Genomic DNA, 13,310 nt, shown 5'->3' with positions numbered 1-13,310 from the left:
GATACGAACCGATTCGCCTTGATCATCCATTCGTAACGCTGTGTTCGTGGAATTCTTTTCCGCTATGTATAGCTTGAGGAGGAATGGCGACCAATATAGATTTCAATCTTGAATGGTAACTTAACCGAAAATCTGAACTTTTCTTCAACATTGTTTAATTTTTATTAAAAATGACGGACCGTGAAAATGTACGTTTACTCGCGGTCACAGCATGCTACGCTCTTACAATCGTGGAAAAACTTTCGAATGTGCACTTAAAATAGAGTAGGGGAAGGTGGGTAGACTTGATCCCCGGGGAGACTTGATCACCCCCTGTTTTATCGAGAACTAAAGTAGTTTTGTTCTAGCGTATTTTTAGTATAGATCCTCTAGACAAATGACCTTTATGTGGTGAGTTATTTTTTGGATTGACAACCTTATTTATTCTGCAGGGCGGTTTGTATGTTTTGACCTTCCTAAAGATTTTTTTATTGGCCACGCAAAATTTGAATAACTTTTCATAACAATGACCAAATGCTTTCGATTTTTCACAGCACAAAGCCATAAATGTGCTTAATGATCTGTACTGATGAAAATGTCAACATTCCATCAAAGTTTTAGGATATTTGGATTTGAAGTTATTGCCTCAATATGGGGACATTTGATCCCCCATTTCCCCCGAATATTTTAAAAGTAGATTTTTGACAGCACTCTAAAAAATCGATTGTGTATCAATAACAACAATAATTCAAGGACTGTCATACATCAGTAAAGTTAAATACTATATTCCTTAGAGAGTCTGTGTGGAAATCGCGTATGTTTATTTATTTTTGGCTGTGATACATCCGAAATCAGAAAAGGGGATCAAGTCTACCCAGTCTCCCCTATCTAAAAAAAAGTTATACAGTTTCTATGGAAATTAAAGTGTGAGTAATTCTCGCTGAAACCGGGCCACTATTTGCACGAGGTTCTTAAAAATGCCTAAATTTATACTCTTTCGAAAGCTTTCGGCGAGTATATTAAGGATCCGAGTAAAATTCTTCAGAAATATGAACCCCTCGTTAGTTATACACGAAATCATTTTAATGGACCCCTCGATTTTTGTCAATTCTTGACTCACCAAAACTGTCATAACTCCAACATTTCTCAACCGATCATAGAGATCAGCATATCGTTGGAAAGAGGAAGAGTGTATCCTCAATTTGCAATAATAAAAATATAAGAAGTCGTATTGAATTTGGCCGCCATCTTGGATTTCTTTTTGAAAACTATTTTTCCGCCAGGTTCGCAACCGCCAATTTTGAATATTAATACATCGATGGAAAGCTTAGCTTATATTGTGCATTGTGTCCGAAAATCTCAGGTGTATGTTTTTTCTATCAAAAGTTATGTACGATTTACCAATACCAAAATTCTTGAATTATTTAATACAATAACTTGAATACGGCTCCGTTATGCTCAACACTTTTGAGCCCTTCAAATAAAATACTGTTGTAGATATGCTTTTCATTTTTGAAACATATTTGGCTTAGAATAGTGTATGAAATCAAGGAACTGACGTCGTAGTACCACATTAACCATAAAAATAATATTCGTTGGTCAGATGGCCCTTCAAAATATAATTTGGTAAATCGTACATAACTTTTGATAGAAAAAAAATACACCTGAGATTTTCGGCCACAATGCACAATATAAGCTAAGCTTTTCATCGCTGTAATAATATTTAAAATCGGCGGTTTGGGAACCTGGCAGAAAAATAATTTTTAAAATTAAATCCAAGATGACGGCTAAATTCAATATGGCTGCTTATATTTTTATTATTGCAAATTGAGGATACACTCTTCCTCTTTCCAACGATATGCTGATATCTATGATCGGTTGAGAAATGTTGGAGTTATGACAGTTTTGGTGAGTCAATAATTGACAAAAATCGAAGGGTCCATTAAAATGATTTCGTGTATAACTAACAAGGGGTTCATCTTTCTGAAGAATTTAACTCGGATCCTCAATATACTCGCCGAAAGCTTTCGAAAGAGTATGAATTTAGGCATTTTTAAGAACCTCGTTTCAGCGAGAATTACTCTGTCCTAAAATTGTACAAGCATTTTGTTATTTTTTATTCACATTCTTAAATTTGTAATGTGAATGAAACTAGACATCATGAAATCCGATGTCTGTGAGAGTGTCGATTTTAGAATCTATTAAATTCAATGCTAGAGCAAAACGCACCTTGATCCTACCGAGTTGAACGCTCAGTCGTTGAATGTTTGCCTGTCACCAAGTTGGAAAAACAAAATCGGTCGATGTTGAATGTTGATACTCTCTATGCCGCACAAATATTTACGCTCTAGATTTGTGCAATTCGATACTGGATTAGGCGCCTACACGGGAATAGACGATGCGTTCTCAATCCGCATTCGATCAGACCCGATGGTGATGTGTTGTCGTTAGTAAGCTGGAAAATTGTCTTTGCACTTGCGTTTGTCCGTGGGACCGTAATGCGTCGGCAAACAGTGACTATTGAAGTATGCATTGAAGTCAAACGGCGGATACACTGTGTATGAGTCGAGGTAGGTAACGAACGACAATATGATGAGCCCAATTTCAAATCAAATGAAGTGGCTCGTTTCCAAAGGCATATCACATCGTCCATTGCGAAAACGGAAAAGTCGTAGGACTGAGTTTAATCAGATGGAAACCAAGTATAGGAATTTGGAACTTTTGGCAAACGACAAGCGCCCGGGTGAGTCCGGGCTCTCGGTGTTCGTTGGCATTCACTTGTACCTATTTTGAATGCATCAAGTTTCTTCTCATTCATTGATTCTAGCTCAAGCTGCCGGTGTTAGATGGCGAGGGTGCATTCTCAGCATGCATTGGCAATGCTGATGCATTCCATTGCCATTCAATTCGAATTCAGGTATTCGACAAATGTTTGGCATCGGTTTGTGTTCTGTTACAGGAGTTGTGTAATATCAGCCAAACACTAACCATGCTTACTTGTTAATTTAAAACGACACTTGATCATTCAGTGTATAAAATATACAAGATTCAAATTCACAAAATAGTACGATGAAGAGATGCGATGGAAGAAATGAAAATACGGTTGATGTATAGTAATGAGACGTCGGCTTTTGTCATAGTTTTTAAGTGACTATCAATTCCATTCCCAAGTAACATTTTAAGTTTTATAACGCTCTTGAAGACCATAATTTACTCTTCAAGAGTGTTATTAAAACAGCATAAAAACACAATGTTACTAAGGTTGGGTACCTTAAAAAAAGTAATCACTTAAACATCTTGAATTCTCTTCCTTCTCTACTGAATTATTGTTACTGGCGGAGCCTGAGGTGAAGCCAAGGGTGAAGCCCTCCTTGTTGCAAGCTGTCATGGTTTTCAAAGACAACGTTCTTGTACCGAGTGGTGTCCCATCAAATAACAATGAACAGTGACAGACCTCGAGCAAACTGTGAGTCCTTCAATTCCCCAAAACTATCAATTCTTTTTCATGAATCAAGAAGAAATTGTATTGCGAAACATTATTTCGGCTCCGAAAAGCTTCACGATAAATATAACAACGTTAAAAAACAATCTTGGACATCAGTCGGAAGTTTGCCATAACTGAGATGACAATTTTTTTTATCAAACTATTATAGTGGAAAAGTCTCCATACCACATCAGTTTAACCTTGGTCTTTACTATTTTCAGGTTTTCTCAAAACTCGTGCCTCTGCTTCACCGGGTGGTTCTGGTGGCAATCTAGGTTTAATGGACATCATCCTCGCACTGCAATGGGTGCGAGACAATATTGGCGCGTTCGGCGGTGATCCCAAACGAATCACCGTGGTTGGCCACGATACGGGTGCGACCTTGGCCAACATGGTGCTAATCTCAAAAGCGGGAAAAGGTACGTTCTTATATTTTAATTAGTCATTTTAACATTCAAACATTGTTTACTCCAAAGGTCTCATAAGTCGAGCAATCCTGCTCAGTGGATCCGCTCTCAGCCCATGGGCGATGGTTCCCGATCCCGATGCCATTCGGTTGGAGGTGTCCCAACAAATGGCATGTCATCTGCTGGTAGATCCACCGCCAGGAAAGCCTGCCCGTAAGCCATCGACCGACGACATCACCGATTGTCTGCGGGACAAACCACTGGAGGCCCTGATGGGTGTAAGACTGACCGCCGTACGGTTCATGCCGTCCTGGGGACCATTTCTACCGCTGGAGGATTCGTTGGATCCGGAATTCGCTATGGAACACTCCGGCGAGGGCTTCATCACCAGCGAGCTGATGCTCGGCATGACCACGACCGAAAGCTATAACGATTTCAGTGCTTCCGATATACAGGTGAGTGTTGGTTCGAGTTTTCCCACTTAATGAAGCTGTTTATCGGCAATCAACTTGTTGTTCTCTTTCGCCCAGTTTATGCACATAAAACAAACCTTAAACGTATGTTTTTATTTTTTCTTGTGATGTTTTATTTCATGGCTGGGAATGTCCTCCGCAATCGGAATTCGGAACATTCCATCAAAACACTGCATGGAATTCCATTCGTTAGTACGGGCTTGAGGAAGAGCAGCGCAATCGACTGCTACGAACGTACATCCGGAATGCGTTCACTTTCCATCTGAACGAAATTTTCTCGGCCGTACGGAACGAGTACACCGATTGGGACAAACCGATTCAGCACCCGATCAACATCAGGTAAGTGGATGAAGGAAGGAGCTATAAAAAAGACATAAATAAAATGCGAAGGACCAGCTTACGTGTGAAAGCGAAAGTCTAGGGTGTTATTTGGGTCACGTTGTCGTTAATTTCTTACATGCGATTTGTTTATTAGGTTCGTAATTTTCGTTCAATCTCAGAACGAAAAAGGAGCGTGCTCACTCAATTTTTCATTAAAACATCGGTTTTACCTAAAAAATATATAACTAGTTTAAAGTATGATGTTATGTGTTCCAGACTTATGTGTCGACTTTCAATCTTGACGATGAAATTAGGAAAATACATCATAATTGCCGCTGAAATGATGTAATTTGATGTTCTCCTACACCACTCGTAACGTAATTGCACATTAAAATGATATTATAATAATTTTAAAGATCTACAGAAAAAACTAGTGAAAGAAATTTGGTGCTTTATTTTTCGATATACCAACATACGACGATATTGACATACCAATGGAAGCCTATACGCATAAGCCAGTGGTTTTCAACCGGGGGTACAGGGAGAACCTCGGATTCAAATACGTGATGGCGGTTGTATTACAATTTTAATAAACACTTATTGATAAAGTTTTGAAAATTGTGCAATTTTTGATTCCGAAGAAAGCCTTCTTTCAAGAGAAAATAATTTCGTGATTATTCATGATCCGGGATATTTTATTCTGTACGGTGGATCGGGAAGCAAATTAATTGAGTACGTGATCAAACATGGTTTGGATCTGAAGACCGGTCTCAAAACTCGCGTAATTTTGTTCTGCTCGATGCGGTAATACTACAAAATAGACCCGGCATACCGGCTCGGACGCCTCCTTTCAAGAGGTATCGGAAGCCTCCTTTCAAGAGGCCTCGGAAACCACTTTTCAAGAGGCTCGGAAGCCTCCTTTCAAGAGGCTCTGAAGCCTCCTTTCAAGAGGCTCTGAAGCCTCCTTTAAAGAGGCTCGGAAGCCTCCTTTCAAGAGGCTCGGAAGCCTCCTTTCAAGAGGTTCGGGAGCCTCCTTTCAAGAGGCTCGGAAGCCTCCTTTCAAGAGGCTCGGAAGCCTTCTTTCAAGAGGCTCAGGCCTTCTTTCAAGAGGCTCAAAGCCTCCTTTCAAGAGGCCTGGAAGCCTCCTTTCAAGAGGCTCAGGAAGCCTCCTTTCAAGAGGCTCGGAAGGCTCCTTTCAACAGGCCTTGGAAGCCTCCTTTCCAGAGGGCTCAGAAGCCTCCTTTCAAGGGGGCTCGGAAGCCTCCTTTCAAGAGGCCTCGGAAGCCTCCTTTCAAGAGGGCTCGGAAGCCTCCTTTCAAGAGGCCTCGGAAGCCTCCTTTCAAGAGCCCCCGGAAGCCTACTTTCAACAGGCCTCTGCCCCCTCCTTTCAAGAGGCCTCGGAAGCCTCCTTTCAAGAGGCCTCGGAAGCCTCCTTTCAAGAGGCCTCAGAAGCCTCCTTTCAAGAGCCCTCCGAAGCCCCCTTCCAAGAGGCCTCCAAGCCTCCTTTCAAGAGGCCTGAGAAGCCTCCTTTCAAGAGGCCTCAGAAGCCTCCTTTCAAGAGGCCTCGGAAGCCTCCTTTCAAGAGGCCTCAGAAGCCTCCTTTCAAGAGGCCTCAGGCCTCCTTTCAAGAGGCCTCAGGCCTCCTTTCAAGAGGCCTCGGAAGCCTCCTTTCAAGAGGCCTCAGGCCTCCTTTCAAGAGGCCTCGGAAGCCTCCTTTCAAGAGGCCCCGAACCCTCCTTTCAAGAGGCCCTGGAAGCCTCCTTTCAAGAGGCCTCAGGCCTCCTTTCAAGAGGCCTCAGGAAGCCTCCTTTCAAGAGGCCTCGAAGCCTCCTTTCAAGAGGCCTCAGGCCTCCTTTCAAGAGGCCTCAGGCCTCCTTTCAAGAGGGCCTCCAGGCCTCCTTTCAAGAGGCCTCAGAAGCCTCCTTTCAAGAGGCCTCAGGAAGCCCCTTTTCAAGAGGCCTGGGAAGCCTCCTTTCAAGAGGTCTCGGAAGCGCCTTTTCAAGAGGCCTCGGAAGCCTCCTTGCAAGGGGCCTCGGGAGCCTCCTTTCAAGAGGCCTCGGAAGCCTCCTTTCAAGAGGCCTCTGAAGCCTCCTTTCAAAAGGCCTTTGAAGCCTCCTTTCAAGAGGCTCGGAAGCCTCCTTTCAAAAGTCTAGGAAGCCTCCTTTCAAAAGTCTAGGAAGCCTCCTTTCAAGAGGCCTCAGGAAGCCTCCTTTCAAGAGGCCTCAGGCCTCCTTTCAAGAGGCCTCAGGCCTCCTTTCAAGAGGCCTCAGAAGCCTCCTTTCAAGAGGCCTCAGGCCTCCTTTCAAGAGGCCTCCAGAGCCTCCTTTCAAGAGGCCTCAGGCCTCCTTTCAAGAGGCCTCAGAGCCTCCTTTCAAGAGGCCTCAGGAAGCCTCCTTTCAAGAGGCCTCAGAAGCCTCCTTTCAAGAGGCCTGAAGGCCTCCTTTCAAGAGGCCTCGAAGCCTCCTTTCAAGAGGCCTCGGAAGCCTCCTTTCAAGAGGCCTCAGGCCTCCTTTCAAGAGGCCTCAGGAAGCCTCCCTTTCAAGAGGCCTCAGGCCTCCTTTCAAGAGGCCCCGGAAGCCTCCTTTCAAGAGGCCTCAGGCCTCCTTTCAAGAGGCCTCCAGGCCTCCTTTCAAGAGGCCTCGGAAGCCTCCTTTCAAGAGGCCTCAGAAGCCTCCTTTCAAGAGGCCTCGAAGCCTCCTTTCAAGAGGCCTCCAGGCCTCCTTTCAAGAGAGGCCTCGGAAGCCTCCTTTCAAGAGGCCTCAGGCCTCCTTTCAAGAGGCCTCAGGCCTCCTTCAAGAGGCCTCAGGAAGCCTCCTTTCAAGAGGCCTCAGGCCTCCTTTCAAGAGGCCCCGGAAGCCCCCCTTCAAGAGGCCTCGGAAGGCCTCCTTTTAAGAGGCCTCGGAAGCCTCCTTTCAAGAGGCCTCAGGAAGCCTCCTTTCAAGAGGCCTCGAAGCCTCCTTTCAAGAGGCCTCCAGGCCTCCTTTCAAGAGGCCTCAGGCCTCCTTTCAAGAGGCCTCAGAAGCCTCCTTTCAAGAGGCCTCCAGGAAGCCTCCTTTCAAGAGGCCTCAGGAAGCCTCCTTTCAAGAGGCCTCGGAAGCCTCCTTTCAAGAGGCCTCAGAGCCTCCTTTCAAGAGGCCCCAGAAGCCTCCTTTCAAGAGGCCTCGGAAGCCTCCTTTCAAGAGGCCTCAGGCCTCCTTTCAAGAGGCCTCGGAAGCCTCCTTTCAAGAGGCCTCAGGCCTCCTTTCAAGAGGCCTCAGGAAGCCTCCTTTCAAGAGGCCTCAGAAGCCTCCTTTCAAGAGGCCTCAGGCCTCCTTTCAGGGGCCTCGGAAGCCTCCTTTCAAGAGGCCTCGGAAGCCTCCTTTCAAGAGGCCTCAGGCCTCCTTTCAAGAGGCCTCCAGGAAGCCTCCTTTCAAGAGGCCTCGGAAGCCTCCTTTCAAGAGGCCTCAGGAAGCCTCCTTTCAAGAGGCCTCAGGCCTCCTTTCAAGAGGCTCGGAAGCCTCCTTCAAGAGGCTCAGGAAGCCTCCTTTCAAGAGGCTCAGGAAGCCTCCTTTCAAGAGGCTCAGGAGCCTCCTTTCAAGAGGCTCAGAGCCTCCTTTCAAGAGGCCTCAGGCCTCCTTTCAAGAGGCCTCGGAAGCCTCCTTTCAAGAGGCCTCGGAAGCCTCCTTTCAAGAGGCCTCAGGCCTCCTTTCAAGAGGCCTCAGGCCTCCTTTCAAGAGGCCTCGGAAGCCTCCTTCAAGAGGCCTCAGGAAGCCTCCTTTCAAGAGGGCCTCGGAAGCCTCCTTTCAAGAGGCCTCCAGGAAGCCTCCCTTTCAAGAGGCCTCGAAGCCTCCTTTCAAGAGGCCTCGGAAGCCTCCTTTCAAGAGGCTCGGAAGCCTCCTTTCAAGAGGCTCGGAAACTTCCTTTCAAGAGGCTCGGAAGCTTCCTTTCAAGAGGCCCGGAAGCCTCCTTCCAAGAGGCTCGGAAGCCTCCTTTCAAGAGGCTCGGAAGCCTCCTTTCAAGAGTTTCGGAAGCCTCTTTTCAAGAGGCTCAGAAGCCTCCTTTCAAAAGGCCCGGAAGCCTCCTATGACGAGGCCCGGAAGCCTCCAAATTTGACCTCAGATTACGAGTAGTGAAGAGAGACAAATTAGGAGAAAGAGTAATGAGCAGTGCGAATTGAAAAGTGAAATGTGGAAAGAGAAACGTGAACTGAAAACTGAGAATAGAGAACTTTTTCCTTCTTTCTTCTTGTGGGTAATATACACCCAACCAGCGGATGACAGATTTTAACACAGTTCTGCATAAGAACTTTACAGAAATTGTTAAAACAATTTGGCATATACAAATTTGGAACATTTTAATACAACAATTTTATTGAAACCTTACAATTTTGTATTGTTTTATTACAGTAACTGTTTAAAAAAGATAATCTCTTGATTTGGACACAACAAATTCGCATTCGACGAAGACTCTTGCAATGAGTATACACGAATGTAATAAATTGGACCAGTTCACCTATCAGTGATATATTAGGCTTTCCTCAGATATTTTTCTTATCCTAAACCGAGAAAGACAATATTATCGCTAGGTGGAATAATCCGGTTTTTTGGAACTATGCACACACCATTTACTTTTATTTTTAAAGCATAAAATTTAAGAATGAAAAACTATATCCGGTAACGCGTTGGCGGTGTTTGTGCTATTTTTGGTTACTTTTCTTGACATTCCTCATTTCACCGTAGGTTTTATATGTTTCATAATGACAAAATTAATAAAAAATATATAAAATGCCATTTGGTCGTTATGATAATTGAAAAGTGATTTCTTGTAAAAGTGACAGCGTTATGCAAAGATTGTTCCGATGCTCATCTCTGCCCTGTGCCAAAATTCTGTTTTAGTTTTGGCCTTCAAATCTTAAAAGGACGATTTTACGTTGTAGACTAACTCTTCTGATTCGACAAATCGACTGTCAAATTGAATTTATTTTGTGTATCGGCCTTGCTGTAAATTCAGCATACGAAAATTCACAGTCCGAAACACTGTCTCCTTTCTGAAACCATTCTCCAGATTTGATTTATTCAGTTATACTCTTCAATAAATTTGTGCTTAGGTATTTTCCTCGTGAATCAGTTACCGTTGCGCGGTGTACTGTGCACTAAAAGTGAACGACCGTGACATTCACCTAAAACCGGCGAACCCTGACACAGAAAGGTCTACGGCAGTTAGTTAATGCCCCGTGAACCCATCCGTCAATTCAGATTCATCGATGAATTGCTTGCCCGGCATGACACTGATGGGAAAAAGGTAAAGAGAACACTCGTTCTGTTCCGTTCCGTTCCGTTTTCTATGTTTTCCTAAATCCCCAAACCAACAGAGGCATAAATCAAAGCGTTCGTTTGGGTGCTCATAAAAATTTATGAACTGACGGAAAATTTGCTTTGTCATTTTTTGGTCCATCCCTTAACGGCCTCTCGGCAGCAGCACCATCAGCAGCGGGTGTTGCCTCCACTTGTGTATACTAAGCAATGGCCCCGGCCAAGGCAGTAGTAGTCAGCCTGCTTGAGAATAAACCAGTTCTCGGTGCGGACTGTGAAGTCCTTCAAACGGACGGATGCAGTCACGGCTCGGCGGATCCGTAATAGACTGAATGCCGGCTCCCGATTGTCCGGTTCGGGTTTTTGTTTCATCTTCCGAGTCAGTTAAGGGATTCCGAGGATTGCACAGCGAGCTGGGGTCGGCCGGCGGAAAATATTTGCGTTCGAATGAATTGGAAAGAATTGCCGCTCAAGTAGAACCAAGTGAGGACGACGACAATGGCGTTAGAGACTAAACAATGAACGACGCTCGATAAAAATGCGGCTTGCATTGGCGTAGCCAGATCGGAATGGATCTCAAAATATTGTTTTAAATATTAAAATGGGGTCAAACTGATCAAACCTGTTCCGAAAATACCTATACTGATTGAATAATTGTTTGAACCAGTCCAACTTTAAACATTCCATATGAATCACTCATGCCTTGAACCTGAACTCCTAAATCCATACATTTTTGGCGTGTGATAAAGTTTTTTTTAAATCTTTATTTGATAATTTTTTCACGAATAGTGAGTGTAGTGTGTGATATAGCTCATGATTTATATCACAATATACTTTTTTGTCATTGATGCCGACTAGATTAAGCTTTGAAACTTTTTGTGTGGCTAGTGAAACATAATGATTTACCTTGGTTGTTCCTAGAGAGTTTGCAATGAATCTAAATCACAACGAGTTATTATCTGTGCGATACCTATGAGTTAACTTTTCGTATCCGTCGATTTTAATTTCGCAATTTACCTTTTCCCAAAAGTGAAAAGCACCGACTAGCCCAAGGAGTCATAAATCTAGGAAAATCAACTTTTGCAATAACAATCACAGAAACTCATCATCGGATGGTCCCAGTGCGACTCTCAAGGAAATAAGTTCTAGCCACGTCTATGTCGCCACGGTCTGACGAAAAAAAAAACACCACCGGCGGATTGATGGACAGCCAGACGAGCTGTCGCCGTTCGGCGCAAAATTGAAATTCCAATTGGCAAGCATGGAAAAAGAAGTCCAATTTTTCGCAGCAATCTATCAAACGAAATGAAGAAAAAAGGGAAAAAACAACAGACAACTGCAGATCAAGCCGCACGTGGAATGCGCAAACTTTGTTAGCCAGTCTTTTCGGATTTAATCACATTAAATCAACAGTTCGGCCGTTTACAACTTGCTCAGAAATAAACTGCTCTATTTTGGGGACGCCTGTAGGGTTGGGAGCCACTCCCGCCCGATATTCCAATTCATGCTTCAGTAGGCATTTTAAAATTATTGTTAAGGGTTCGAAAAAATTCAAATGTATCAAATTATCTGTTTTGAGGCTAAAAATAATCATGTTAATTCTTATATTTGTTCATGCAATATCACCAAAATTTTTAAACAGATAAAAATTAATTTTTAAACTGAATGTTTACGATATGTTCTTTATAAAGAAAATGTGCTATAAATCTTTCTCAGTTTGCATCGACATATGTACTTTTTGGATGATTGCAATCTTGAATTAAAAACATCGAAATGTTAATAGACTTCAATTAAATTAAATTTCATTTTCAGTATAAAGCAAAATGTGTCAGCAACTCCATTAGGTCAGCTGGAAATCTTGTTTCTAGTTGCCGAAAGCCAGACGGTTGATGTCACACTCGAGCACAAATTTTCACATCACTGTCAGAACCTCCGGACAGCTAAATTGACACTAAGTTGCCGCTGTTTTTTTTCTTCCCGCAGTTTTTTTTTCTCCGTTTTCTCCGAATTTGCCATCGGAGAAAAACAATGGTCGTTGAATGAAAATTCAATTAGTTGACTGATGAAAAATGCTGCCCGGTTTGCGGGCTTACTCTGGGGACGTTTTCTGGCGGCCGGTGGCAGCTGTCTTGTTCGTCGAACACCGAACGATGACAACAGATGATGGATCGGAAATCCGTCCCCTCATGAGAGCTTTCCCAAGAATGTGCTCGAAGGGACGGCCATTAGGCCATCAGTCAGTAAATGGTGGCAGTTCGCGAGAAAAAAAATTACGGTTGGTGAATCTAATCAAGTGGGAGTTTTCAGGAGGAGGCTGAATTGAACAAAAACAGATAAAGCAGTACTTAGGAGGCATTTTCGGCACCACAGTGATTCGAAGAAATTTGAGGCTGCAGGCTCGAGTACATTTGAAGCAAATGAACTTGAAATGTCCAAGCAAGTAATCAGAATGTACTTAAGCTACGCAGAATAATCAGTGTGGTATTATAAGCATATTGCCTCTAACCTTTTATCGCTATGAATACCAAATTTGAATGTGGGAGCGACGAAAATAAAACAACACAAAATATCCCATAATAAAATGAAACAACCTACTAGTTTGCCAGAACCCGAGGATATGACTTTTTACTTAGCCCGTGATTTGCTCGCCCTTCCGGGAACGCAACCGCAATCACGTCACGAAACGTTGTCAATATATCCGAGGAGAAAGACAGAGCTACATGGCAGTCAGCGGTCATAATGGCGTGCGCGGTGGTGGGACGGAGATTGAACCCCCGGTGAATCCAGTTCCCAAATTGGATTTTCTGTAATTTTGATTTTATTTTCCGTTTCCTACGATATGTGTTCGTTGGTACACTGGAATCGAACTGCTTGCATGTGACGGGATGGATCAAATAGGCTTCCCCCCATGCATGAGGATTGCGAAAGGAGCACAACAAGAAAATTATAGCAACAATCCGCAAGCAAGGAGATTAAATCTGATTGTGAAAAGGCTGCTCGCACTGGGTAGTTTGACGGTTGGTTATTTATGGGTTGGGTGAAGCAACGCACCGGGATGCTGAGCTTAGAATCAATCAATGGATTGTTGGACAAATCTTATTGTGGAACTTTTCACGGTATGACGATAGTGTTGGGCTCCACGTCTACCATAATGGTGATATGGTAATTAAATCACCCAGGACGGCAATATGATTTCCATTGGAGCTGAATTTATTCTAATTTATATAGGCAACGTAATTTCAGGCGGCATTCATAATTTGTGTCGTGATGTGATTAATTCAAATCAACAAAAAAAATATTTTCAAACATTTTTTTGTGTCCATAGATTTAAACAACTAGATTTCAGCAAGGTCGT

The 13,310-nt window shown here is 43.5% G+C and overlaps 1 protein-coding gene across 1 annotated transcript in view; it reads left to right on the top strand.

Annotated features, from left to right (window-relative positions):
• LOC134226794 (neuroligin-3-like) overlaps positions 1–13,310 on the top strand; it is a 295,936-nt gene that overhangs the window by 156,012 nt on the left and 126,614 nt on the right. The window contains exons 7-9 of the mRNA XM_062707784.1: positions 3,685–3,882; positions 3,940–4,325; positions 4,537–4,682. Of these exons, the coding sequence (XP_062563768.1) occupies positions 3,685–3,882; positions 3,940–4,325; positions 4,537–4,682 (730 nt within the window). The remainder of the gene's footprint in view (positions 1–3,684; positions 3,883–3,939; positions 4,326–4,536; positions 4,683–13,310) is intronic.

Source organism: Armigeres subalbatus, chromosome 3, assembly GCF_024139115.2.
Source record: "Armigeres subalbatus isolate Guangzhou_Male chromosome 3, GZ_Asu_2, whole genome shotgun sequence".
NCBI classification, from domain to species: domain Eukaryota; kingdom Metazoa; phylum Arthropoda; class Insecta; order Diptera; family Culicidae; genus Armigeres; species Armigeres subalbatus.
Note: the sequence above shows the minus strand (reverse complement) of the source record. Positions and strands in the feature narration are given on the sequence as shown.